The following is a 24,788-nucleotide window of genomic DNA, read 5'->3' as shown; positions in this document are numbered from 1 at the left end:
GCTTCAATAATCTTATGTCAAGCAATTGGACTAAAATAATTAAGTAAATAGTAGCCTAAATAAATTTGCCATTTATATGTTAAACAAAATTAAGCGCCTTGATTTTTAATATAGAACTTGTCATATTTAAAAAGTAAAAAATTTCAAAATCACTAGAAAGATTAATTTATTTTTCTCGGTGAAGAAATCAATATTTAGATTATTTATCATGAAAGGGAGAAATTTGAACTCTTAATCACTATATTAATTTTGGCTTTGTTTTCATTCTATCCTCACAACTTAAGTAGGTAATTAAGTTGATTGTTGGTATCTATATATTAATATATGTTTCAATATGCTTCTAGCTTTATCCAAAAAACCAAAGCTTCCAGGAAGGAGGCACTTAAATAAATGGAAACCATGAGGATACTTACTTAGCAAGTTAGTCATATTACTAATTGCTAGTTGTTGTGACAGAGATGTTCACTGGAGTCTCCATTAATGTTTTGGATTTTTGCCCCTTATTTAATTTAAAATTAGATTTATTTCCCTTATTGGTATTTTGACTATTTTCTGAAATATGAAAATAAGTATGTTTCCGCATGATATATGAAAATAAACATTCATACATTTTTTCTTTAAATATAATTTTTAATAAAAATTTTATGTGAAATGCATATATATATATATATACATTCTATAATTTTTTTAATAAAATAAATAATTAAATCACAGATATGCATAAACACAAAAATACTCTTTCAACACATCTGTATTGTCACTGTTAAAAATTAAATATAAAACATTTCTCTTATATGCCCAAAAAATCATAGCATTTATGAAACTCAAATATTGGACTAAAAAACATACATCTCTTGCATACCAAAAAATCATAATATTTATTAAATGCATATATTCTGGGTCAACTTTTCTTTTTCCCAAAGTCAGCATTGTACCTTATTACTTATATAAGTCTCAATTGAATGTTACCTATAAAAAGTGCACAGATAGATATCTAGTTAACAACTTATCAACACCAGAATTGACAAACGCATTGCACGTACAAAAGTATTTATTAAATTAATTTTTAACATATTATTACAAGTATAAAGTATTATTAATTTAAAATTTATAATAAAAGAGAGATATATAAATTCAATCTTACACATTTTTGAATGGATGAAAATGTCAAAAAAGCCCCTATTATGTTTTTTTCTAGGGGCAGCCGACGCAAAGCAGGAGACAGGTAGGCACGTCCATTGCCCCACGTGGCCACAAACCCAATCCGGTCAAAGTTTAAAAGAAAGATAAATTAAACTCAAAGCAAAGCAACATTAAATAAAAATGATTTAAAAAAAAAAAAAAATAATAAAATAAAAATTTTCAAACATTTATGAATGAATGCCAGTTTTGATGATTTAAAAATTATAAATATATATATATATATAATAAAAAAATGATGCCCTTCTTGAGCGGTGAGAGCTGGCATCGCTGGCTTCCCTTCCGACGCCGAAAAGGAAGCTGGTATAAAAAAGAGAACACGCTCCCGCTTGTTTCATATTTAAGCGAAAACCGTTGGAAAGCGAACCCTTTCTTCTTTTTTTTCTTCTTTTTGCTTCCCTTTCTCCGGAGAGAGAGAGAGAGAGAGAGAGAGAGAGAAGAGGAGGTGGTGGTGAGATTTGTGGTTTTTTTTGTGGGATTTCATGGATCGGAGGAGAATTCTTGGTGGATGTTTTGTATTTTTGCTTGTTTTGGTGGTTTTTGAGAGTGGGGCGATTGGTGTTTCTGGGAATGGGATTTTCAAGGTGCAGCACAAGTTCTTTGGTCGGCGGATGGTGGAGGAGCTCCGTGCGCATGATGCTCGTCGCCATGGTCGGCTTCTTTCTGCTGTTGATCTCCCTATGGGTGGAGTGGGCCTGCCTACCAGCACGGGGTTTGCTTTCTATTTACTTCTCTCTCGTTGTTTTGTTGGATTTGGTCTGTGAATTGTGTATACCTAATGTGGAATAATGCTTGATGTTTTTATTTTCGTATTGGGTTGTTTGTAGGCTTTATTTTGCTCAAATTGCGCTTGGATCGCCACCCAAGAACTATTATGTGCAGGTGGACACCGGAAGTGACATCCTTTGGGTGAATTGTGTGACATGCCAGCGTTGCCCTAAGAAAAGTGATATACAAGGGGTAATCTTTATTGAGTTTTGTTTGATGATCTCTCGCAGTGCTATTCTTTTCTGTGGGATGATTGTTTTGTGTATTGATTAAAAGGGTTGATTTTGGTGCCTTGCAGGTAGAGCTTGCATTGTTTGATCCTAAAGGATCAAGCACTGCAAAGTATGTGTCTTGTGACCAGAATTTCTGCTCCTCATTGTATGGGGGAGACATTCCAGGATGCACGCCAAACTTGCCTTGCCAGTACAGCGTGTCGTATGGTGACGGGAGCACGAGTTCTGGGTTTTATGTGACAGATGTTGTTCAATACAACCAAGTCACTGGTGATCATCAGACAGAACTTGCCAATGGGAGTGTCACATTCGGGTAAACTCTGTTCTGGATTCAACTCAAATTTGTCGGCTTGCTCCTTGCGTTAATTTAGCAAACTGTTGTAGTTGCAATGGTTTTGTATTTGAGCTAAGGCTGTTTAGGATCCTCCTAATAATTTGAAAAATGTTTACCATCGTCTATGTTCAATGGGTGCCTATATTTTCCATGTGACATTTCAAGGCACCATTAGGATTCTTAATATTATTCTATGAAAAGGGATTTTCTTTTCACTAAAACTCATAATCTTTATTTGTTATTGTCATCTAATTGCTAAGTGGCTCAAGCAATGCTTTAGAAGAATGTGTCACTTTTAAATGATCAAGATGGTGAAAGAAATTGTCCTGGAACCAAAAGACATGGATATTCTTTCACTTTTGGTAGTGATTCATTTCCCATTATGGCTTAGTAGTATTCTAGACATGTTGTTGATGTCATCTAGGAAGTATCTTGTACTAACAACAGAACATAACAAATCTAGGAGGAATTATTACCCTATAACTTCTGCTGCTTCCATTATGGCTTAGTAGTATTCTAGACATGCTGCTTTTTCAAGTTTTAAATAAATCTTTTTGCTCCATCATGTTTGATATAGGTGTGGTGCACAACAATCTGCTGATTTAGGTTCATCAGGTGAAGCACTTGACGGAATTCTTGGTTTTGGGACAGTCAAATTCATCTATGTTATCTCAACTAGCTTCCTCTGGGAAAGTGAAGAAGGTATTTTCTCATTGCTTGGACACTACAAATGGAGGTGGAATTTTCGCCATTGGGCGTGTGGTTGAGCCAAAAGTAAAGACTACCCCGTTGGTACCTGATCAGTATGTCACTTTAGGCCTCATTAGTGCAGAACTTCTCAAGCAACTTTTAATTTCCTATGCAATTTTTTGTTTCAGTTTCTATTGATGGCCTGATATTAATTTGGCATGCTCTTCCTTGTCATTTGCTGGCCCCCACTTTCTTGTCGCATTTAACGCTTTTCCAAGAAAATCAATTTCTTGTCATAATATGATATGCTTAAAATATGTTTACGTACTCTATCCATTCTTCCTTCCAAAAAAGGATCCACAATCCTTTTCTTTGAATTGCATTACCATGCAAGGTTAAGAGTTAGCGTTGACAAGTAAATCTAAATTGGAGGCTACTTGTTTTTTTCTTAAAAAAAATTTGCGAAACTTCTTTCTTTTTTCAGATTAGCTGTTCCATTTGATATTCCTGAACTAAAATAAATAATCCTCAATGTATTGGTTTATTCTAATATAATTAGGAAAGTTTGTGACACATTCGTGAATAAAAAAATTTATTTGTAACGTATTCACTGTGTTTGGATCTCAAGGTTTGAATAGGCATTTGTTGTTATCTAGTTAGTGCTCTTTTCTTTGATGCTGAATTTTCTTTTGTTGCATATGCATCACCAAACAACCAACTTGTTTAGCCGAAATAGGTGATACCATTACTAATGAAGAATCTACGAAGAGGAGTGGAATGCCTCGGAACTTGTCAAATTTATGAAATCTGCAAGGAATTTGATGGGGTGGATATGGCACATGATATGCTTCAGCAAATTCCAAATTGTTTATCAATCAGGGCATGGTGATGTGAGAGGGGAATCCTGGATAATTTTATAATCTGATGATGTATACTTAGCTCCATTTATTCGAATGATTCGCCAAATAGATTTTTTTAGAGCCAATTATTACTATAATTGGCACATGATTTGGCTCATGAGAAGTTGTCTGATGAAAATTATTTTCCATGCCTACAGAAATATTGGAGAAACACTTCTTTATGGTTGCTTCTTTTATTTTGGGGCACTTCTGTGCAACGCTTTGCATTCATTTGAGTGGCTCTAGGCCATATTATATGCTAGAGTTGTTTTGGGAATGAAATGCTAGTATAGATTAACTTTATTTCTGTTTTACACTAAGTCCGAGTTTTGTTTCGCTTTTTTAACCATTTGCCTTTTTAATATTGAAGTCCCTGAGATTGATGAATGTATGACTGTTGTAGGCCACATTACAATGTTAATTTGAAGGCAATTGAAGTTGGTGGGTCCTTCTTAACGCTTCCTACTGATTTGTTTGAAACTGGAGAAAAGAAAGGGACAATTATCGATAGTGGTACAACCTTGGCATATCTCCCAGAAACAGCATACAAGCTATTGATGTCTTCTGTATGAAACCTTCTTCCCCAGATAGTTGATTGTTTCAAACTTATTTTGATTTCTTTGAGTCATTTTTTAATGTCTTCTCAGATCTTTTCGTACCAGCCGGATTTGAACTTCCATACTGTTCAAGATTTTCTGTGTTTTCGCTTTTACAAAAAGTATGTATTCATAATTTGGTTTTTGTGTCATAAATTTATAGTTAGTTTCTCTTTTTAATGTCTTCCAATGTCCTTTATTGCAGTGTAGATGATGGATTTCCAGATGTCATTTTCCATTTTGAGAATTCCCTTTTATTGACAGTGCATCCTCATGATTATCTTTTTGAAGATCAGGTAAATAATATCTATTTCCTGAGCTTGTGACTGTGGTATCTGGAGACATGAACTTATGTTTACAAATAGTTGTTTAAAGTGATTTAACTCGTACAATTAATCTTGTATCATGAAAGTTTTCCCCTTGCAATAGCTGCCTGTGCGTCTTCCATTTCTATTATTTTTCTTAGATCACACAATATCTTTTGTACTGTATCAATCGACCATTTACTGATGGTTTTGTAAATGAACTTTTGCCTTATATACTTTTTGGTTAGGGAACAGGTGGTGTGCCTATGTCTTTTACATTTGCTGACATGCATCTTTTACTTATCCTTTAAACTCCTTTCCTACTTCACCCTATTTAAAGCTTCAAATTTGTTCAGCAGTAGTTAAGATCTTCTCCACCTCATTTATCAAGAACTTATGATTCCAGGGATTCAGTTTCTTCTAGAGAAAATTGCAAATGTTCCTTAAAATCAGCTAATTTGTACTTGAGTCAGTGTTGACAGATGGAGAAGGAGAATCAATATTTACTTTTGTTGATCAATCAACTTGATTAGGCTTCAAAGTAACTTTTTTGCTTATTTGGTAGACAAACTAAGAAAAAATTTATTTACTTTATTTAAAATTCTTAAGATAGGATGGGAGAGCAAATAAGCCTTTTTAGTAATGGTATTACATCTGACAGTACCGATGCATTTTAAACTAAATTTGTAGTTTTGCTACTATTGTTATTGATTCAGTAACATCATTTGTTGGATTGCTTACAGGATAGTGTGTGGTGTGTTGGTTGGCAAAATAGTGGCGTGCAATCAAGGGATGGAAGAGACATTGCTCTTTTGGGGGGTAAACAATTCACTTTATAACTCTGACTTTGTTTCCCTTAGAAATTCTGTCTTCAATCCTGTCCAAATATTGCCTAGCATTATTAAGTTTCCCTAGTCATGAAAATCTAATGATGAAGCAAGAACATCAAATGATATTTCAAGAATCTGATTATTGATATGACCTGTTCTTTTGAGAATCAGATTGAAGTTGCGGGAAATATTGCAAGAGCTTATAATTTAAAAAGGGGCCAATAATATTACATTTTTTATGATTTATACCATACATACTAAGATCAGATGCGACGAGAACAATAAATAATAAAGGTGACTATGCTAGTTTTCACCCAGTCTGACATTGAAACCAAATTTAGATTTTAAAACCATGATATGCATAAGCACCTTAGCCACAGTGTGTGCAATGCTGCAAGCTCAAAAATCAGTAGGCCATTAAATACTATAGTTTAGAAGTAATTTACCCTCTCTTGAACTTGTTGATGTATTATTTACTTTTGACATTTGTTACAGTTTTTGTTTGTTTGGAATGCATTACAGAAGTAAAGAAACTGATCCCAAGAGAGCTAATTGAGCCTCCGGAATAGCTTCTGAATAGTTTCCTTTTTCACTATTTCATATTCGATAGAATTTTGAATCTTTTACTGATGTCATCATTATCTTCTCCTTTTTGCAGATTTAGTCCTATCAAATAAGTTGGTCATTTATGATCTTGAAAACCAGAATATTGGTTGGACTGACTATAATTGTAAGTCCTATGTGCCTTTTCATTCTCTATAATTTACTTTGTGGATGAACATTTTATAAGGGGAGTTTTTTTTTTTTCAGAGCTCTTGTGGGTTGTGTTCTATATATATATATTCAACTTTATGTGTTTTCTCATATGAAAATTGGTCTTCAATATGTGCATATAGAAGAATATGGAATTTAGATGTTCGTATCTTCAGATCGAATATAATTATAAGTTGGATCACATATCTGAAGATTTTTACCAAGTTCGATATGAAAAAAAAAAAAGCAATGATTTTTCCCTTGCAATTCCTATACATTTTTACTTAAAAGTTTGAGGAGGGTATTCCATCATCTGGATAGGAAACAGGGGAATGGAAAATGTTATTGAAATGAGACCTCCATGCCTCTATCATCACATATTGCCTTGAAATGGATCCACAGGACATTCTTTTGTTCTAGTTTTATATTGTCTTTCTTCAATATCATTTTCTTTTGATGTTTCATTTCTCTTGTTCAGCAAATTGGAACTTTTGAATCTATCCAATTTATTCACATAGTAAAAATGAACAGCATAATAAACAACCCCAAACCCATGATTCCAAAAAGCTATTTGTGCTCTTTATTTATTTATTTTTTGTGCTTTCAAATGTGTCATCTGGATCATCAAAACTTTGAATCTAGGGTTCCGTACTGTATGTTTCATTTACCTTTGCGTCAACTTCTAATTTTTCTGAACTGACTGGTCTTAATCTTGTCAATTACATATTTTTTAAATTATGCATTCTGGGGAAAAAGAATTCATTAAATTTTGCCTGTTCTGTGTGTTCTTTTGTTTACTCCTTGTTTACCAAATAGCGGATTCAATTTGCATTTACCGTTGTCTTTAAATGTAATAAGTGGTGCTCTAAAATTCTGAAAATGAATTGACTGCAACTATCATTGTTTTGATTATTTCAGGCTCCTCAAGCATCAAAATCCGAGATGATAAAACTGGAGCAGTGTACAGTGTCAATAGTCACAATATTTCTGCCTCAAGCAGATTAGATAACGGGCTGTTGACGATATTGTTGCTTGTGACAGCTTTGTTGTGCCGATTTTTGTACTGAGGTTCAAAACAAATAGGCTTTTTATTGGTATCACCTTTGAATTCTATTCCTTTTTTTTTTACAGAAAGAAAATGTGTTGATACATATTTCTCTTTTATAGAAAGCAATGTCTTCGCAACTTTTTTTTTTGGGCTGCCTTTTGTATTGTTTGGCTTTCCAGTGGGATGCCCATTCAGAGTGATGTCAGAGTTTGGTGGTTTGAAGTGTTAAGAGTAGCACTATGTGTTAATTAATAATCCATGGATGTCGTTATCTTGTTATTGTCTAGGGTTTAACTCTGATTTATTTAAGAAGGGTAATAATGGTATTCAGTTGCATCAATCATGAATGTGTATTCTCATTCTCGCGATTATTTGTAGGACATGTGAAATGTTATATTTAAGTTTTTTTTTTTTTTTTTACTTTTAAGGCTTGCTTTGTGGGCCAGTGGTGTTTATTGGTCTTTTGGCCTTGGATTTGATGTTTCCTGCATTGTATTTCACAGTGGAGGTAGGCCCAGAATTTGGAATCTATGTTATTATTGGGATGGATGATGTGTTTGTACTTTTTTTTTGTAAGTATATATTTTTTTAATAATATTATTATAATGTCTTGTTTTCTCCCGTTTTACTTCAAATGTTTTGGTGTTTAGTTTAAAAGATTGTGGTTTCATGTTTTATAATTAGCGTAAGTAAGCATAACCTCTTTGTTGTCTCTCCTTAAAAGACCATAGAGTGAACATCCTAAAATGGTAGATTTATATATAAAAAAAATTAAAGATTAAAACCCACAGTCAACAGTCAAATCCTCCCTTCATCTCTTATTCCATGTTTAGCGTAAATTTACCCTTGTAATCATTTATTTATTTTTTATTTTAACTTTTTTTAATAGATTTATTATATATATTAGGGGTATGCGTAACAGCGTCTAATCTGTGCATTCTCAATCAAAGATAAGGAGCTTAGATTGTGAGTTCATAGTGAGTTCATACTTACAATCAAAACAATGTGATTTGAATTTGAGATTTTTTTATTATCTCACTTTTATTTTTCAAATAATATTAAGTACTGCTACGCTATGAACTTTGGCACAAATTATTAATATTAATTATATTATTCTCATATATATATATATATATATTATATCTGAAAATGGACAAATCAAGTCCAGTGTGCACAGGTAAAAAATAAAACAAAACAAAAATGGAAAAAAAAGAAAAGAAAAAAAAGAAAAGACAAACCCACATTCTGGTGGACAAGGTTAAACAACTTACAATAGCTAGCACAACCGACTTTTAGCAAGCGAACCCAACGTAACAGGAAGAGGTTTCATCTCATGAGAGGTTTTTGCCGTTTTATGGTTTAACCCACCCCTCTCCCCCGTTTACTCTTTATGATATCAATAAGACCAGCAAAGAAAAAAAAAAAGGCGACAACGTTGTTTGAAATTCGAAAAGAAGAGAGAAACACTCACAGTGGCTGTGCGTGTGTCTGATCTCACTGTCTCTACCTCTTGGTCCTCTTCCCTTCCCTTCCTTTTCCTTTTCCTTCTTTCTTTACCTTTGCTGCCGCCTCACACAGAGAGTGAAAGAGGGGGAAAAACAAGCACTGGTTATCCTCACCATCTCCAATGTGCTCTGCTATGCGGTTCTTGATTGTTTTCTTGATGTTCGATGCTGCTCTTGGTGGAGATCCCTACGCATACATCGACTGGGACGTGTCTTTTATCTCTGCGGCGCCTCTTGGTGTTAAGCAGCAGGTTTGTGAACTTTGATCCTGGTTTCTCACTGCTTTTCTCTTTTTGCACGAATGAGAAGATAGCAGGAGTTTAGGGAAATTGATCATCGGGCATGGTGGATTTTTGGGGTGGCCGGCGTGGGTGTATTTGGTGATGCGCAAAGTCTGGTGTTTGTGAATTCTTTGATGATCAAACTTGTCTTTTAGAGGATTCTGGTGGTTTATTGTTATGCATTTTTGTTTAAGGAGGTGTTAAAAAACGAAATCAATAATTAGTCAGGTCTCTGGGTATTTATTTGGTGGTGCAAAGTCTGGCCTTTGTGTTATTCCATGATTTGTATATGCATTTAAGTTTTACATAAAGAAGCTGCTGAAAGTTTATTGGTCAGCTTTCAAAGGAGATTGATAATTAGCCCTGGATTTTGGTGCTCTTTTTGATGAAAATGCCAGTACATACATTCGATATTGGCAGGCTCTTTGTTAGATTTTGCTTAAATGCAAGCTGCTTGAAGTATAACAATAGGAAATTGAACCAATAGCGTTATAACAATAACCCGAATCTTCTTTTCATTGCATTTTAGTACAAGCAAGCTGACAGGTAAATCAATTTCGTAAGGTACATGTTTGTGTTCCTGGAATTCCTTAGGATGAAGGTATCACATGAAATTGGGGACTTTACAAATATTAAGTCAATCTGTAACTGTTTCTCATGAAATACATAGATTTTGTGAGAAATGCTTCATTCTGTAAGGATTAGTCTTATGATTGGTCTTGTTGAACGATATCTACTGATGAGTGATGGTAACATGTGTGTATGAGCTAGTTATGTAATGGTGGATGAAGATAACAACTTATTAAATTCAAACTATTAAGGATTCTGACATGACATGAATCATGATATACTCACCCTATGGAAGTGACTGATAAGTTTTAGTGGCATCTTTGTCGAAGTGCTACTTTTCAACCATCTAGAGTATGATATTTTAGAAATTTTAGAAATTTTCTTTACTGGGAACAAGCCTAATATTACCCTTAGTCCCTTGCTCATGGTAATTTTTCATAATATACATAGGCAATAGCTTATGTGAATCCCATCCAATTACAATTCTGTCCTGGGCAACTAGATAGATGGATGTAGATTTGACTTTTTCCAATTTTGTTGAAGAACCTTTTTTCCCCAGTTTCTACTATAACAAAGCTATTTTTCCCAAATATCTATTCTCTTTTTCATGCTTATATCCAATTTATTAATTTCTCCTTTCATTAAATTGCTTTTACTTCATACTTATTCATATTCTTAGCGGTCAAATGAAGTTTGCGAGATGGATGGCCAATGGTTTTATTACTTCTGAATCATGAATGCAGGTAATTGGAATCAACGGGCAGTTTCCGGGGCCCACTTTGAATGTGACCACCAATTGGAATGTTGTTCTCAATGTTAAAAACAATTTGGATGAGCCATTTCTAGTCACATGGTAACTTTTAAAGTTTTCTATTCTACTTCTTGATATGATGATTATGGTTGATAGCGATGATCATAGTGGCATTTTTATAGGAATGGTTTACAGCAACGGAAGAATTCTTGGCAGGATGGTGTCTTGGGGACAAATTGTCCAATTCCTTCGGGTTGGAATTGGACCTATGAGTTTCAGGTCAAAGATCAGATAGGCAGTTTTTTTTATTTCTCTTCCATCAATTTTCAGAAGGCTGCAGGTGGTTTTGGTGGAATTATAGTAAATAATAGAGATGTGATACCATTGCCTTTTGGGATGCCTGATGGAGATGTCACAATCTTCATTGGTGATTGGTATACCAGGGGTTACCAGGTAAGAATGAGTTCCTTCTTGAAGTTATATATATTATTTGCAGGTGATGCACGGAGATTGTTTTATACTGTACTAAGGCTACAGTGGGACAGGAACTAAGGAAAACGTTAGAAGATGGAACTGACCTTGGAGCACCTGATGGAGTCCTCATTAACGGGTTTGGTCCTTACCGCTACAATGAATCAATTGTTCCTGCCGGAATAGCTTATGAAACTATAAATGTTGAGCCAGGTATCCTTCTTGCAGTTATTAGATCTGCATTGGTTATATGAATTTATGTGAAACACTACATGCACCCATGAATTGCTTGACTTGACCAAATTGTCCATGCCGCAAGCATGAGTTAGACATTTTACCTACATATTTACAATGCCCCTCATAGATTTATCACCACTTTACTATCACCCAAACTCCTGCTTTACAATTGTAGAATATACAGGTAAATATCACCAGGTAGGTATCTGCAATGTGAAAATTTTATGGGTAGATCAATAAAAATTATCTCGTGGTCACAAATCACGATATGCTTCCACTTTTAGGTAATAGATGACTTTGTTCCATGTTGAATGATAACTTATATGCTAAGCATTTAGATTTTTGAGTATGCAATGCATTCAAATGCTTTTATAAGAACTCTACTAGGCAACTTGGCCGATTATACAAATGCTATTTATCTGCAACATACTATTTGATGGCTTATACAGTAAAACTGCTTGGTCATGCCAAAACGATTCTTGTTAGAATTGATGCTGCACTATTGTTTCTAAAAACTTCACTTGTGACTTTCATGATTACCTTGTCATCCTCAATAGATAATATCATGGCTTTTTCTTTCCAGGAAAAACATATCGTATTCGAGTGCACCATGTTGGCATCTCAGCGAGCCTGAATTTTAGAATTCAAAATCATAACATGCTTCTGGTAGAAACGGAAGGGTCATATACTATTCAGCAGAATTATACAAACATGGACATTCATGCTGGCCAATCATATTCTTTCTTGGTCACAATGGATCAGAATGCGTCCAGTGATTATTATATCGCAGCAAGTGCTCGGTTTGTCAATGAATCTATCCGGGATGTAGCAACAGGTGTCGCTATACTGCACTACTCTAATTCTCAAGGTCCTGCTTCAGGCCCACTTCCTGATGGCCCAGATGAAAGAGATACATACTTCTCAATTAACCAAGCAAAATCAATTAGGTATCCAGGAGATTTGCATGTTGAAGTATGCTACTGTTTGCCAGTTATGTGTGTCCTTGTTGTGTGTATGAAATTTTTTTTAATTCAGTGTCTTTAGATGAAAGGATTTTTTTTATATACATTTATATTAGTGGAAGTGCGAATTTTAGTCACATTTCCTGGTGATTTGTTTTTCAGGTGGAATGTCTCTGCTAGTGCTGCACGACCTAATCCACAAGGATCCTTTAGATATGGTGATATCACTGTCACAGATGTGTATGTGTTACTTAATACTCCTGCACAACTGATTAATGGACAGCGACGGACAACCTTGAATGGCATTTCTTACATAGCCCCTACTACTCCCCTAAAGCTAGCACAGCAGTTCAATGTTCCAGGAGTCTATAAGCTTGATTTTCCAAATCGAATGATGAACAGACCTGCCAAAGTTGACACATCAGTCATTAATGGTACTTACAAGGGATTCACAGAAATCATATTTCAGAACAATGACACAACTGTTCAAAGCTACCACTTGGATGGCTATGCGTTTTTTGTTGTTGGGTAATGTTTTTAGAGCAGTGCTACAAGATTGTCATTTCAGTCTCATGCATGTAATTTCATTCCCCGTATATTTCATTATTTTCAGGATGGATTTTGGAATCTGGACAGAGAACAGCAGAGGGATATATAATAAGTGGGATGGGGTTGCTCGCAGCACAATCCAGGTAAATTATGTGATTAAATATTGATTCAATAAATCTGGACAATTCCAGGCTCCAGGTATGATTTATTCAGCTTAGGATGAGGTGGTGAGATAGATGATCTGTTCTTGTACCTAAGCTTATGTTGGCTGTCCCTTGCATTTGTTGTGAACACTGTCTATAAAATGTTGAATTTGCATTGGGTTTGCAAATTTTGTTCAGGTGAATGTTGGTTTTGTCTATCTTGCAAGGTTATTATTTTTTTGAAGTATGCATAAGCTCTGAAATTGCTTACCATGTTTTATCGTTTTATGCATGAGGTCATTACTAGGGCATGCTATATTGTATTATGCATAACTTCCGCAATTAATTGGTATGTTTTATTGTTTAATTGGCATGTCTGGTTGCTGGCCTCCTCAGTCTAGTTTCCATAAATTTAGTTTGATGCTTAAATGCAGCTGCGTTTGCAACATATGCATTAAATTAACTTACTGGCTGGAAAATAAAATAAATTGGGTAAATAACAAACCTCCCATGAGATTTTCCGGATGAGGTTTAGATTAAATTAATAGTTTAATCCCTCCTTAAGTATTCTGTCTTGAAATGTGTTGAAATGTGTTGAAATGTGTCTTTGAAACACCTTCTAAAAGTGCAGGTATTTCCTGGTGCCTGGACAGCAATCCTGGTCTATCTCGATAATGTTGGCATATGGAATTTGCGTGCCGAGAACCTGGACTCATGGTACCTAGGCCAAGAAGTGTATATAAGTGTGGTGAATCCAGAGGTGAATAACAAGACGGAGCTTCCTTTGCCTGATAATGCTATCTTTTGCGGTGCACTCTCCAGCTTGCAAAAGTAAGATAGACCAAGTATTATCTTCTGCTAGTGGAACAAATGCCTTTTATGAATATTATTTACTACCAATTCATCATTGTTATTATTTTTTGTTCACAGGGAGCAGTCTCACAAATTTAGCTTTTCTGATGCATCATGTGTTTTGTCCTCAAGTAACAAAATTTTGATTGGGCTTCTTCTTGTTTTGTTCCATATTTTGTTCTTCCCATCATAATGTCTCCTTATCCAGGAATCAAAAGCCAAAAATGATTACCAAACATCCATCCATTTTGTGGAGTTGCATATGTCAAGGACACATGAGATGTAGAGGTCTTCTTGCAAGTTGTAAGTCTGTTTATGGGGCTCTCAAATTCCTCTGGATTGTTAATTTGAGCACAAATTCTCAGATGAATGAATTGGTATGTTGTATCAGACTATCAGTAAATTAAGAGAAAATTAACTTTTGATTGTTCATGTGTTCTCTTTAAATATTTGTATGGTTTAACTTGTTGATTAGACTAGTTTAAGTTTTGTAAATAGTTTTTTTTATATATATAATTTTTTTTTATGCCTATAAAATAGTTTAAGAAGTGTATAAGTTTGAAGTTTTCTATCAAGTTAAAGATAATATATACACACACACACTCTATATGTTTTTCTTCTCTTTCAAAAGCCACCTTGTCACTAGCGATATGTTGGAATAACAGAGTTTTTTGACATTTTGTATCATGAAAAAAATCTCTTATCGCTAATATAATCAACTTTTATTTAATTAATAATATTACTTAATCAATAACTCAATCATTTTCTTATTAAATATTACTATTTATGCCATTCCATTCATGATAGATTTTCCATTCTTTAGCATATCGGTGGTTGAATTAAAATAATAATAATAATAATAATAATAATCTAGATTGTTCTACAACCCAACCAACCCCCCATGCCTATCAAATTATTTGAGTGTTTTGCACCATTCACAAAGGGCCATGATTTTCATGCTGTGCACTGTAGTTTCTATTATTATTTGTTACTTGTAACAATGGAAATATCACATTTGAAGGCACTTTCAAATCAAACAATCAATACTAATGCCTTGAATAATCATGCACTACTTAATATAGATTAAGACATTTTGCTAAATTGATCTAGTTGTCAACATCTTTGTACCTAACACTTCAATCAGGAGCCTCATTTGAAATAGTTGCTCACATTGGTTGTAACCATAAAACCTTAATTAAGCATTGTATGTATGTATGTATGACGTCTTAATACTAATTAAAAATTAGAAAAAAATTAAAAACACTTTGTGGTTTTCCACTTCTCTAAAACAAAGACATAAGTTTTTTTTTTTAATGATTTTATGACATGTAGTTTCTAGATTTATAAAAAATAAAAATAAAATTTTTAATATTTTATTTGTGTAAAAAATCACTACTTGGTATAAAATAAATATAATTTTTTAACATGATTTCATTTGATTTTTGAAATTTAAATTTTTTTTCTTAGTGAAATTTGTATGGAGATTAATAAACTTATATATATATATATATATATATATTCATATGTATGCCATATAAATCTATTTTTAAATAACATAATAATTTTGCCATGTTAACAGTTTGGTAACGGTTCTTCACGTTTTCTAAATATAAGAAACTATAAGTTGTCATAAATAGGGAAAATAAAACCTGGTTCTAATTTTGCAAAAGTAAAAAATCACAATTTTTATTTTCCCCTAAAAATTTATATAAAAACACCTTAAAATATTCATTTTTTGAAGTAATATGTGTAATGTCATCAAACCACAAAATTTTTTTTTTTTACTTTCCCCTAAAAATTTATATAAAAACACCTTAAAATATTCATTATTTGAAGTAATATGTGTAATGTCGTCTCTTTCAAAAAAAAAAACCAAAATTATTTTAAAGTTTATCAGCAGTTAAATATTAATTATTATGTCACCATCATATTTTACAACTGTTTGCCATCAATGCAATTATTTAATGATTTTTTCTTTAATACTGATGTGACAAGTTTCAATCACATTTGTACTCTTTTCTTACTTATGCTTAGGCTAGAGTTCTAATCCATCCCTTCAATAAAATAAATAATTTATACAGAAAACTTAATATTAATAGATCAATGTTGTTGAAAAAATATTTTTTTTTTCAAATATATACATATATAATTATCCTCTGGCCCCCTTTGTGTGAATTTGAGGCATAAAAGCATAATAGCAATTGGTTGAGAAATTTCAATATCTTTAATGGCAAAGGAGAATTGGGTTGAGGCATGGGGTCCAAAAAAATAAAATCAAAATCTTTGATATAATTACTTTTGAATTGAGAAATTTGTAAACCCTTGTGTTTCAAATTTTGGTCCTTTTCAAATTTATTTCAGCAATAAATAAGTGAAACTAAAGTCAAGATTTTAAACTCAATAATCAAATAAGTCAGACTCAAAAATTCGGAAGCCTGTTCGATATGATTTATCATCATAAATATATATTTTTAAACTCAGTATGTTATTGATGTATAATATATGTGATATTTATTAATAATTAACAAAATATTGAATAACAAAATTTGTTTCAAAAGGATTTTGAGTTCATTCTCCAAATTTATTATTATTATTATTATTATTATTATTATTATTATTATAGTTGTATGGATATTTACCTTTATATCTTAATCATATATTAAAAAAGAGTCAAATTCTCTACTTTTAGTATGAGAGTAAAAATATTTTCCTCTCAACCAATCGTGCAAATTTATTTATTATAATAAAATTTATCAATTTTGTAAAATTATTAAACATTAAAAATACAAATTATATTTAAATAAGAGACTCGATATAATTTAATTAGGTTTAAAAATAAGACTAAATTACCAAAAGTTAACTAAAATTTGTTTATTAATCTTGTGCATATGCTGAGCCAAAATTTAATTTGACATATAAAAAAACAAGATGATCAATCAAAGAGGGCCTCTCAAGGAAAGAAACACATCAATTTTAAATACTTCAAATACACACAATTTGCTGGCTTGGACCACAACCAAGTGGAAGCATTTCATCAACATATTTGTTTTCAAGTATCCATCATCAAAATTATTGACTTGTTAATGTTGCAAATTTAAATGTTGCAAATTTAATGCATGTCATTTCATAGTCCCTACCATTCCATTGATATTTATATATGTTTTTTTTCTTCTCTTTTTTTTTTTTAATGTCAATATTAATAATCATGGTGAGGACTTCAATAAGAAGGCAACAATGAGAGGCTGGGGATAAGTTGTAATGTTTTCAAGAGACTTGTGGTATCAGTTCACCTGTCAATTTGTGAGCCACTTGCATTGTGTTTCTTTATTTGGATTTCCTTTTCATGATTTATGTCATTTTGTTTTATTTATTTTCCCATGCTTCATGCTCATCATTTCTTTATTTTTATTTTTTCTTTTGCATGGGCTCTACCAATTGATATTTTTGCACATGACCATTCAAAATTTCTTAGCGGACACTCACATTTGATTCCTATGTACATATCTCTTAACAAAATCAAATAGGAGTACCATATATATTTTTTAAAATTCGATTTGTTTATACATATACGTCTTTATCTTATATGTTTTATTAAAATATATCATTATATGTTAAATGATAAAAAAAAAATGTTGATATGTACTCCTAAAATTTTCGATGATTATTAAATTAATATTTTATATATACATTCATAAAAAAAAACTCATTTTATGTATTATATTTAAATCCTAAAATTTCTAGTACGATTACTATTCTTAGTCAATATTTTTTTATATATCCCAAAGAATTAAGTGACAAATTTTCATTATATCTAGTTTAAAATTGTAAATAAATTTCTATTTTTATAATTTAAAACATAAATATTGATTGTAATCAAAATATTGCCATTTTTTTTCTGCCTCTCCGGATTGAAAAGATCTAATTAGAGAACTTAATTTGTACCAACAATTAATAGAAGCTGAACTTCTTGGCTCATTCGTTGTTAAACTTTGACAAATTGATCCCCTAACTTATCAATAATAAATTCTTCAAGTAACCTAATAGCACCAAAGAAAGATAATCTATCATTTACAGTCATCATTTAGGTACTACTAATAGTCAAATACCCTCCTTTCCAGTTTACTAGTGAAGCAAAGGTTTATCCGCTTTAAAAAATAATAATAATAAATCTGTAAATTTTAATTCAATTTTCCTTTCGATATCACATGATTCACATCATTAATTTAATTTGATTTGCATGGAACAAACAATTTTATGATTTTCAAGCCAAAGCACGTGATGCATATTGATGTGCTTATTTCGAAAATAATAATAATAATAATAATAATAATAATTAAAAAATCGTAAATAAACGAAATTCAAAATCATCTATGCGGATATATCCCAAACTCCCTTTTTTTTTATAACTATTTAATACGTATGAAGGCATCACTCTGATGATCTAGTTTGAATGAGGACCACCGACTATTTGGCTGTATTTTTTCAACAAAGTTGCAAGCAATAATAAAGAGAAAAATATGGCCAAACATTTTCTATGAAGCAAGACTTTCAAGTTTCAAGCAACAAAAAAAAATCATTTATATAGCACATGGTTTATTCAATAATATTTAAAAAACATATATATATATACACAAAAGTTTTTTTTTTAGTAATTTAACATGTTTATAATTATGTGTTTTTAAAGTAATTATTAGTATGTTTGTAAAGGGGTAGACAACATCTTCATTATTAGTATGTTTTTAAAGTAATTTAACATCTTCATTCCTGGTGAGGATATCAGCTTTATTATTATTATTCTTTTGTTTGGTACTTTTTTTTTTATACTTGGTTCTTTCTAATTCTTTCTCTTTTTTAATAAAATTTATGATTTATCCACTTTATTTAAAAAAAAAAAGAATAAACATGGATAAATTTAAGATAATTTTTTTCTCATTGATATAGTTAATATTGATTGCCAATTTTATACTTATTCCTATGTTGATAATGATCTTTGCCCGAAGATCTTTAAATAATGTTAAAATGGTATAAACTCTTGCTTCTTTATGTCACTTTTAAGTTCATTTATTCATATTTTATCTAATCCGAACCCATAAATATTGAACACACCCATTGGGATGCTCAACCTTGGAAATCCTTATCCTTGGTCCTTCTATATTTAGAATCTTTATATTTTTGAATACTGAACTGATAAAAAGAAATACTATTTATTATCATGAAATCATGGATTAAACAGATATAAAGCTGATGTTTAGGATAAGCAATCAAACAATTATATGCAAACTATTTCTCAAAAACTTCATAATAGTGTTTCCATATTTAGCCTATTTTAATTATAATTTATATAAATATTTATTTCATTTTATTTTTAAATTATCGACAAGTACTTTATTAGTTGGTAATGAAATTCCCCAACCACTTTGTTATCAACAAGACAAGGCGGCTTTAATATTTTGTCTTTTTTTCCACATTTCCCATTGATTAGTTTATAATTTCTTAAGCATTTTTTTAAAAAAATAAATATTATCTCCGTTTTATTATCTTGTATATTTGCAAATAAATTAATCAAATTAAGATTATTTTAATTAAGCTAAACTCCAATTAAGCATGTTCGCCGACATTTCTTGCCAGCCAACTCAGTGGACAGTCTGATTCAGACCGGCAATATCTGATTTTTTTTTATTTAAAACAGAAAAAGAAAAGAGAAAAAGTAACAAAGAATATTCTCATATATTTAAGGGAGAAAAAAATCAGGAACCAACGAGAAAAGACGAGGGAGGGAGGGAGGGAGAGAGCAAAACAGAGAGGAAGTACTAACAGAGAGAGAGAGAGAGAAAGAGTAAAAGATTGAAAGGAGAAAAGAAAGCATGATCTCATCCTTTTCATTCATTTATTTTCTATATTTATTTTAATAATAATTATTATTATTATTATTACTATTATTTTAGTTTAATAGTGTGTTCTTCTTTCCATGCAACCAGTGTTTTGTTGTTGAACTCGAAGGTGGGTAGAAGTAGGAGTTATCGGGCGGGAGGATTGGATCCGATAGGGAGGGATTCGGGCGCAGTATCGACGGATCCGACAAGGGGAAACGACGGAATCGGGTGCGTGTCTGGCCTGGAGTGCTTGCTGGGCATCGTCCGAGCCCTTCGGATGGGCTCCTGCCTCTCGTCGGACGGCGGTGGCGGGGAAGCTACCTCGCCGACAACGCCGTCCACCCCCAACGCTGCTGGTGGGAAGAAGCTGCGGAAGGGGTCGTCGCGGAAGCGTCTTGGCACGGAGCAGCTTCACAGGATTCCTGGCAGGATGTTTCTCAATGGCACCTGCGGCATGGCCTCCCTCTTCACTCAGCAAGGGAAGAAGGGAGCTAATCAGGATGCTATGATTGTTTGGGAGGTTTGATCTTTTCGCTTTTTATTTTTATTTTTTTTTAATTTTGGTCTGCGAAGCTCTTTGATTCTGTTGGTGATTTAAGGCTGAAAATTAGGGGTCTGAATATCTGGTTTTAGTTTGTTGATTGGAATGTGGATTGAATATTGAATCCAGTTTTTGCTCTTTCCTTTTCCTTGCGAAATTATGCTATATTAATCAGTGATTTTTTTTTTCTTCTTCTTTTTGTTAGGCCAGTTGATTGTTGCATTGGATATCCTAATGGAAGACAATCTTTTCTTTTTAATTTCTTCTATCTGCTTGGAATGTGGTTGTTCTTCTTTTCTCCCATTATTCGTTTTGTTCGACTAACTTCTTGTGAGTATAAAATGATTGGCATAATTTTATGGGTTTGCTTCGTTTCTGTTGAAATCCCATTCTGATGCTATAAAGTTCGAATATGGAGACAAGATCCATGAATTAATGGTTCCTTTATTCAGTTCTCCATGATTCATGGGGGTCGTACAAACTATGACCTTTTTATATGACGACGGGACTAAAAGATTCTGTCAACCTTGTCTCTATGCTGTTTATGTTTTACAATAATGATTTTGTGCTCCTGTGAGAAGAGTAAACCAGTGTTCATATTGTTACTTATAGATTTCTGTTTTTTCCCCCTCCAGAATTTCACATCAAGGGCTGACACTGTGTTTTGTGGAGTTTTTGATGGCCATGGACCACATGGACATATTGTTGCAAGAAGGGTGAGAGATCAACTTCCTCTCAAACTCAGTGCTCATTGGGAAGATTTTAGAGAAAGTAATATTTGCACAGTAGGAGGTATGAATTCAGATGGAACTGCTTCTGAGTTTGTAGAAGAAGAGTCTGCTAGTTTTGTTGATCTGGAGGGGAAAGAGAGCGTCCCTGAGATTTTTATGGCACTAAAAGAGTCATTCCGTAAGGCTTTCAAGGTTATGGATAAAGAATTGAAGTTACATCCAAGTATTAATTGCTTTTGCAGTGGAACAACAGCAGTCACTCTGGTTAAGCAGGTGAATGAATACTATATAATGCCATCATCTACCAGTAGATATGATGAACAGAATAGGATAATAATCATGATGTTAAACTTTCTTCCTATATTTCTATGGTTCATTCCTATGTGCAAAACTAAAGATTTTTTATGTAGGAAATCTGATCATTCTTTTCAGAATTTTACCTGCTTGTTTCACGGTGTTCCACAGGATCAATATCTTGTTGTTGGTAATATAGGGGACTCAAGGGCCATACTAGGTACTCGAGATCATAATGATCAGTTGCTTGCTGTTCAATTGACTGTGGACCTTAAGCCAAACCTTCCCAGTACGCTTCTCCCTCTTTGTTCATATTTTATATTCTCCTAAATGCATGCTGCTTTGTTGTGATATTCTATTTTGTCTTTGTCCTCTGTGTCTGGATGTCTTTCTTCCTGATCCTCAAACAATGCTGAAATGTGTGAGAAATAAAAATATGTGTAACACATTAATATTGCATTACTAATTGTGAAATTTCTGAAGCATGTGATAAATGTATTATTCGCTTGGGTTGGGATTTCTAATTGAAATATTTGACAAGAAAATAAAACCACAGATGCCTTATATGAAACTGTTATTCTTCACTCCCACCAATTTTAATTTTTTGTACATTCATTCTTACATTCTATAGGTTGTCATATTTATCTTGTATTACAAGACCTCCTTTGTATGCCATTCCATATTTATCTTATGTGCTTATTTATGTGCCTTACATTCATCATGTTAAGGCATTCTGTCTTACCTGCATCTAACAATGAAACCGGAATGATATTTTTATCAGGTGGCAAGTATTTATATTTAAAACTTGAAATTCTGTGCAAGCTTTTCTTTTCCTATGAATTGAAAATTTTGCATAAACCTAACCTAATATCAATCAAATATTTAACTGGGAAAATTGATGTAAGAATTAATAAATTTTGTAAAGTTATTAGACATTCAACATACAAAGAGAGAAAAAGCTATAATGCTGAAGGCATTTCACATAGAAATGTACCTGCAATCTGATTTTGGTTTGGCATGGGTAAGATAGGCATGTCGTATTCAAAATTATGACCTTTTTGGTCCCAAAAATTTTCCACTATTGGTTAGTCATGGGCTGGTGACTTACGGTAAATTAAACCTGGCCTTGGATGTAAGTTTTTAGTCTCGTACCAGCAATGCCTACCAGCACTCTAGCTGCTATGAATAAGAGAATGGTCACATTTGTGCAACTCACGCATGCACACAATGGTGTGCATGGCCATGCACCAATGCTATCTTCTGATGCTTGCCTAGAGCATGTTGAGAGGGTTTTGAATGCTAGTTGCCTTACAACAAGCAAATGACAAAATTCTATGTGAGCTCCTTCTAGGAATTACTAAGAGGGCTATCATAGCATGCACAGGTCACTTTGTGATCAGTGAACTATGGGATGGGATAAGTTTTAATTTATTAATTTTGATTTTATCTTGTAGTTCATTAATCTCAAAGTGGCGTGTGTATGCTTTAATGGAGCCTTTAATATTTTCTAAGAGGGGCTCCTCTTTGAATTTGAATTTTTGTGCCTCGACAATGAGCTGAACTGCTGTTATAATGGCTAGATTATCCTGAAATGCAGTGACACATTGTATTATTATTACGTAATTAGCTTTTCTTTTCTTGCTCCAGTTGATTTTGTACCTTGGATTGCTTCTGTTTTTGTAATATGCTGAAGATAATTAGTTAATTAAATGTAGCACACAAAATTTTGATTGATGATGATGATAATATATCTACATATATATGAAGTTATGAACATTTCTTTAGGAAACAACTTAAAGATTTTGGCAATAAATTTTGATGCATTGCTGATTGTTGGTGGATCCTGAGAAATGTGAATCTTTTTCTCAGTCATTATATTATTTCTGGACTGCCTTTCCTTTTTGTTTTCCTGTTTTCAGTTTTTTGTTTATTTGCCTTAATTTTTTTCTCTGCTTGATTTGTCCTATTTTATTCATCCTAATTTAATGAAAATTAGCATTAACTTTTATTTTTCAGTAAATAATGTGTTTACATAGAAGTTCAGAAAAAAAAAAAAAAGATTTGCCAACCAAACACACCCAAAAGAATTCTGTATATTTTATATTCAAATGTTTTTGTATTTGGATAGTTGTCTTATTTTATTTTTGCATGAAAGTTGCAGAAATGATTAACAATCTTTTCTCTGCAGGGGAGGAAGAGAGAATCAAGAAGAGCAAAGGTCGAGTTTTTGCACTTAAGGATGAGCCAGAAGTGGCTCGTGTTTGGTTGCCAAATACTGACTCTCCAGGCTTGGCAATGGCACGGGCTTTTGGAGATTTCTGCCTTAAGGATTTTGGTTTGATATCTGTGCCTGATATCTCCTGTCGCTGCCTTACTGAAAAAGATCAATTTGTTGTCTTAGCAACAGATGGGGTAAGAAAGATGGTTCTTATCTACATTTTGCTCTTTCAGGCTATCTACCTCTTTTTAATCTGAAAAATAATTATCTTTTGCGGCATACTGTTCCGAAAGCAACATATAGAATCTCACTTCTAATGCCAAGACTTGATATTTACCATCTCTTTAGTTAAATTAATTTCCTTACGCCGCACAATTAGTTGAGTCTATCCTCAGATTTTTGTTTGTCTAATCCTCATAGATATGGGATGTGTTGTCCAACAAAGAGGTGGTAGACCTTGTTGCTGCTGCGCCAACACGATCCATGGCCTCTCGTTTACTTGTTGAATCAGCAGTTAAAGCCTGGCGGCTCAAGTACCCAACTTCAAAAATAGATGATTGTGCTGTGGTTTGTCTCTTCCTTGGCCCAGATGCATCAGTTAATTCTTCCAGTTATAAGACTGCCAGTGGTGCTTCATCAGAAAATGCAGAAGTTGGCAACAATATGCAGAAATCAGTCAGTGTGAGGTCATCTGAGACCATAACTGATGATGATCAGGGCACTCCCAAAACTCCAAATTCAGATGAGAATGGAACTGAGGGTGATGAATGGTCTGCCTTGGAGGGTGTCTCTAGATCAAATACTTTGCTAACACTCCCCAGGTTTGCTACTGGGGATGAACAAGCTGTGACCTTTAAGAGCCAAAATGAGGTCTGATGGTGTCTGTCATACTGTGAGAAGATGCCTGTAGTGTTTGTTTTTGTTTTAATTAATTGTTTTGGATAAGGAGTGTAGGTCCCGGTTTTATTATGGTGCCTGGTTTTCCTTGATTTTTCCATGTCCAGGGTGAGTAGGATTTAGAGTTTTTTTTTGTGAAGTCCCAACTCCATTACTGGTGTGATTTTGGTGATTGTTGTTATAATTATAAAAGGGGTTTTGCCAGCATGGGTTAAATGCACTTTTTAATCCTCATATGCAGTACTTACCGTAATGAT

At 33.0% G+C, this 24,788-nt stretch overlaps 3 protein-coding genes across 5 annotated transcripts; all 3 read left to right on the top strand.

Moving 5' to 3' along the window:
- The first annotated feature begins 1,448 nt into the window (after window positions 1-1,448).
- LOC120261605 (aspartic proteinase 39-like) lies at window positions 1,449-7,688 on the top strand. Its single transcript, XM_039269553.1, is given in 11 exon segments — window positions 1,449-1,912; window positions 2,028-2,160; window positions 2,267-2,514; window positions 3,113-3,179; window positions 3,181-3,338; window positions 4,528-4,690; window positions 4,772-4,842; window positions 4,926-5,016; window positions 5,769-5,844; window positions 6,514-6,585; window positions 7,527-7,688. Coding segments are annotated over 11 exon segments (1,458 nt in total). The 5' UTR covers window positions 1,449-1,682; the 3' UTR covers window positions 7,676-7,688.
- A 1,380-nt stretch (window positions 7,689-9,068) lies between these two features.
- On the top strand, window positions 9,069-14,367 carry LOC120262343 (monocopper oxidase-like protein SKU5). Of its 3 annotated transcripts, XM_039270442.1 has the most exons (10): window positions 9,069-9,412; window positions 10,756-10,865; window positions 10,946-11,216; window positions 11,294-11,447; window positions 12,055-12,418; window positions 12,596-12,961; window positions 13,047-13,125; window positions 13,757-13,956; window positions 14,056-14,108; window positions 14,186-14,367. In XM_039270442.1, the coding sequence occupies exons 1-10, from the start codon at window positions 9,284-9,286 to the stop codon at window positions 14,203-14,205; spliced, it is 1,746 nt and encodes a 581-aa protein (XP_039126376.1). In that variant the 5' UTR covers window positions 9,069-9,283; the 3' UTR covers window positions 14,206-14,367. The 3 variants fall into 3 exon arrangements, with proteins under 3 accessions (XP_039126376.1, XP_039126374.1, XP_039126375.1); XM_039270440.1 differs by having other exon boundaries at window positions 14,056-14,367; XM_039270441.1 differs by having other exon boundaries at window positions 9,070-9,412; window positions 11,309-11,447; window positions 14,056-14,367.
- A 5,478-nt stretch (window positions 14,368-19,845) lies between these two features.
- Window positions 19,846-24,765, top strand: LOC120261086 (probable protein phosphatase 2C 33). The gene is made up of 5 exons (XM_039268765.1): window positions 19,846-20,370; window positions 21,027-21,395; window positions 21,588-21,705; window positions 23,605-23,828; window positions 24,055-24,765. Exons 1-5 carry the CDS (start codon window positions 20,128-20,130, stop codon window positions 24,508-24,510), a joined length of 1,410 nt encoding a protein of 469 aa, XP_039124699.1. The 5' UTR covers window positions 19,846-20,127; the 3' UTR covers window positions 24,511-24,765.
- Window positions 24,766-24,788: the final 23 nt, after the last annotated feature.

The sequence above is a fragment of the Dioscorea cayenensis genome, chromosome 5 (genome assembly GCF_009730915.1).
Source record: "Dioscorea cayenensis subsp. rotundata cultivar TDr96_F1 chromosome 5, TDr96_F1_v2_PseudoChromosome.rev07_lg8_w22 25.fasta, whole genome shotgun sequence".
In the NCBI taxonomy this organism is placed as follows: Eukaryota; Viridiplantae; Streptophyta; class Magnoliopsida; order Dioscoreales; family Dioscoreaceae; genus Dioscorea; species Dioscorea cayenensis.
This window is presented reverse-complemented; position numbering and strand designations above follow the sequence as displayed.

What these genes read in the sequence shown, in the direction of transcription:
- LOC120262343 (XM_039270440.1), top strand. Translation starts at nt 9,284, where the DNA reads ATGTGCTCTGCTATGCGGTTCTTGATTGTTTTCTTGATGTTCGATGCT. An exon ending in TTGCTCGCAGCACAATCCAG is followed by an intron (nt 13,126 to 13,756) that starts GTAAATTATGTG and finishes CTAAAAGTGCAG; the next exon opens with GTATTTCCTGGTGCCTGGAC. An exon ending in GCACTCTCCAGCTTGCAAAA is followed by an intron (nt 13,957 to 14,055) that starts GTAAGATAGACC and finishes TTTTGTTCACAG; the next exon opens with GGAGCAGTCTCACAAATTTA.
- LOC120261086 (XM_039268765.1), top strand. Translation starts at nt 20,128, where the DNA reads ATGGGCTCCTGCCTCTCGTCGGACGGCGGTGGCGGGGAAGCTACCTCG. An exon ending in CAGTCACTCTGGTTAAGCAG is followed by an intron (nt 21,396 to 21,587) that starts GTGAATGAATAC and finishes GGTGTTCCACAG; the next exon opens with GATCAATATCTTGTTGTTGG. An exon ending in TTGTCTTAGCAACAGATGGG is followed by an intron (nt 23,829 to 24,054) that starts GTAAGAAAGATG and finishes TAATCCTCATAG; the next exon opens with ATATGGGATGTGTTGTCCAA.